This window comes from Pogoniulus pusillus, chromosome 27 (genome assembly GCF_015220805.1).
Source record: "Pogoniulus pusillus isolate bPogPus1 chromosome 27, bPogPus1.pri, whole genome shotgun sequence".
NCBI classification, from domain to species: Eukaryota; Metazoa; Chordata; class Aves; order Piciformes; family Lybiidae; genus Pogoniulus; species Pogoniulus pusillus.
The window spans coordinates 14547578-14550666 of NC_087290.1; the positions used below are offsets into that span (position 1 = coordinate 14547578).

General features: G+C 47.0%; 1 protein-coding gene across 1 annotated transcript; it reads right to left on the minus strand.

The window, feature by feature from the left end:
* On the minus strand, positions 1–969 carry LOC135187474 (lysophosphatidic acid receptor 3-like). The gene has a single exon (XM_064166210.1). It carries the CDS (start codon positions 967–969, stop codon positions 1–3), a length of 969 nt encoding a protein of 322 aa, XP_064022280.1.
* Between the last annotated feature and the right edge of the window lie 2120 nt (positions 970–3089).

The window sequence follows — 3089 nt, forward strand, 5'->3', positions numbered from 1 at the left end:
CTAGATGTTCTCGATGGTGCAGGCTTGGACGTGGTTGGTAGCGAAGCATTTCAGAGCCTTGAGTTTAGCCCCCAGAATTTTGATTTTCAGGGTGTATATGATGGGGTTTCCCAAACAGTTCATGGTTATCAGCATAGCGGTGCAGTTTCGGAAGATGTAGGCTCCTGGGTAGAGGTCAACCTGACACCTGTAGTTGGTTGCGTCAAATATGACTCCTGCAAAAAAGGGAGCGTAGGAGATCAATGCCAGGAGCCAAATAAAAATACTGGTTCTGGCAACCTGGATTTCAGCTGATTTGTAGGTGCCGGTTGCTTGTCCACACGCTTTCATTCTCAGCTTTCTTTTCCTCAGGATGATAATGATTCTGAGGTAAGTGAAGAGAGGTATAATAAAAGCCAGCACAACATTGGGAATGCCGATGAAGAGGAGGTAATTAACACAAAATGGGCTGTAGAAGACAGAGACATTTTTTTCTGTGTGCAAGCAGTTCCATCCCATCAGTGGCAAGCAGCCAAAAAAGAAAGCAGTGCACCAGCTAATGAAAACTGCAGCTATGGAATGGTTTCTAGCAACTCTGAACCTTGTCCTCATGCTTTCAGCCACAGCCAGATAGCGTTCAATTCCAATGCTTACCAGGTTGTAGATGGTGGATAGAATGGACATGGTGTACAAGGCATAAGGTGCGAGCATATCCTTGGAGCCAAAGATTGTGATGTCAGGGTTCTTGATGAACAGCGTTGAAATCCAGAAGCCAGAGAAGCTGGTGAAGAGATCAGACAAAGCCAGGTTGCAGAAGAGGATAGAGATAGGCTTGTGCAGATCCTTCGTGGCCACTCTGGTGAAGATGACGGTGCAGTTGAAGATGACAGATGCTATGTTAATGGTCACCTGGGGGATGCCCAGGGCAAGCACTAAATAATGATTCCAGATTTTTGTGTGGTTAGCAGAGCAGTTTGGGTATTTATTCATGGTGGAAACTCCTACTTTCACCTGCTGACAAGGTCTGCTTTACTCATCCCATATTCCAGAAGAGACCATACTACAGGAGTGCTGCTGCTGCTGCCTTGTTCTCCCGGTGAAAAATGAATCCTGACATGCAGCTTCTGCTGCCACATCATCATCGTGGCCACGGATTAAACTTTAACCACTGGTGTTTTCAAATGTTTGGGTTACCAACTCTGGGCACAGCCAATTACCTTTAAGTTGCTAGGACAACTAGAAGTGGAAAACATATTTACTATTCTTCAGATTATCTACTTAAAGTAAACTTTATCAAGAGCAAAATCTGGCTAGTTCCTGTGAAGATTGATCACAGCAGCACCTTAAAAGTCTTGAAGGGTGTTCTGAACTGGAATGAATGTGAACTCAGCTCTAATTCTCAAATAAATGAGATGGGGAAAGGATTAGATTCACAGGTTTATAGAATGGTTTAGGCTGGAAGGGACCTTAGAGATCATCCAGTTCCCATCCTCTGCCATGGGCAGGGACACCTCCACTAGCCCAGGTTGCTCAAGGCCTCCTCCAGCCTCTCCTTGAACACCTCCAGGGAGGGGACATCCACAGCCTCCCTGGGCTACCTGTTCCAATATCTCCCCACCCTCACTGGAAAGAATTTCTTTCTAACTTCTAGTCTAAATCTCTCCTCCTCCATCTTAAAGCTCTTAGAGTCAGAAAATGCAGAGCAGTAATGTTTTTGGTTTGGAGAGCTGCAGAATGTGACTGGTGGAACTCAAGGGGCATCGTTGTGTCACCAACCTGGGCCTCAGCTCAGTGGGAATGCAAGTCCTTATTTCATCTCAACTCTAGTGACCCCAGGAAAGTGATGGTGCAAGAGGTAACAGAAGCAAGCTGATTGTTGTCTTCTGCTTACAATTACAAACTGATGAAGCCAACAGTGGCTGCTTTTCCTGGAGAAGAGAAGATTCCACTGGGACCTTATAGCTGTCTTCCAGTACCTAAAGGGATCTCACAGGAAGGTGGCTAGCAACAGGACAAGGAAGAATGCTTTTTAAACTGAGGAGGAGTAGGTTTAGACTGGCTGTTAGGAAAAAATTCTTCAGTATGAGAGTGGTGGGACTCTGGAATTGGCTGCCCAGAGTGGTTGTGGATGCTCCCTTGCTGGAGGTGTTCAAGGCCAGGTTGGATAAGGCCTTGAGCAGCCTGGGCTAGTTGAGATGCATCCCTTCCCGTGGCAGAGGAGTTGAAGTGGATGACCTCTGAGGTCCTTTCCAACCTAAGCCATTCTAGGGTTCTATGATTATATCCACAGAGCAAACCCCAAATGTCTAAGCAAAACCATACCATGACTCATAGCTCTTCAAAGGGGAACCAAGAAGATAACAGCCTGTGTGCTGTTACCTGTGCTGTGTGCTTGGACACACACTAATATCTCACTACTGAGTGCTGCAGTACTCTGAAGTTGTCTGAATACAGCTAAAATTGTCTTGCCTTTCTTTCTCACGTGTAAATCAGAGGGGGTGGTGCTCTACAAGCTTTAAAAAGAGAGAGAGAGAGAGAGATGCATTTAATGAGTGGTTGAATTGACTTATTTTTCAAACAAGGAAATACAGGAGAGTGTCTTAACCCCTTAGATTAGTAGATTAATTACACTGAAGACCTAAGATACCTAAGCAGCTCTCAAACACTCTTTTATTCTGTCTTAATTCTTACAGGAAAATGTAGCTAGAAAATGACAGTGAGGTCTGCTCGCACCTTTGTCATAGCTTTTTGTGTTTGCTTGTTTAAAGTTAATGTGCAACTCGTACCTTAATAAATCAAGGCAATGTCATTCTAGCCGTTCTTTCTCCGTAAAGAGAGAGCGCTGAGTCCCGGCCGTGCCGTTAGCGCTGGCGGACAGCAGAGGGCGCTGCTGCACCAAGCACGGCGCTCTGGGGGGGCGCCTGGGGAGCCGAAGCCGCGGGGCGGCTCCCTTGAGCGGAGCGGCTCGGCTGAGCGGAGCGTCCGCGCAGCAGCAGCGACAGCGACAGCAGCTGGCCTGCTTTTTCTACTCACAAGCGGCCGCTTCTGTTTGCTGCTGCTGCTGCTGAGAGGCTGAGGGAGCTGGGATTGGTTAGCCTGGAGAAGAGGAG

Bases quoted from the DNA above. Each gene is read 5' to 3' on its own strand.
- LOC135187474 (XM_064166210.1), bottom strand. From the start codon at position 969: ATGAATAAATACCCAAACTGCTCTGCTAACCACACAAAAATCTGGAAT.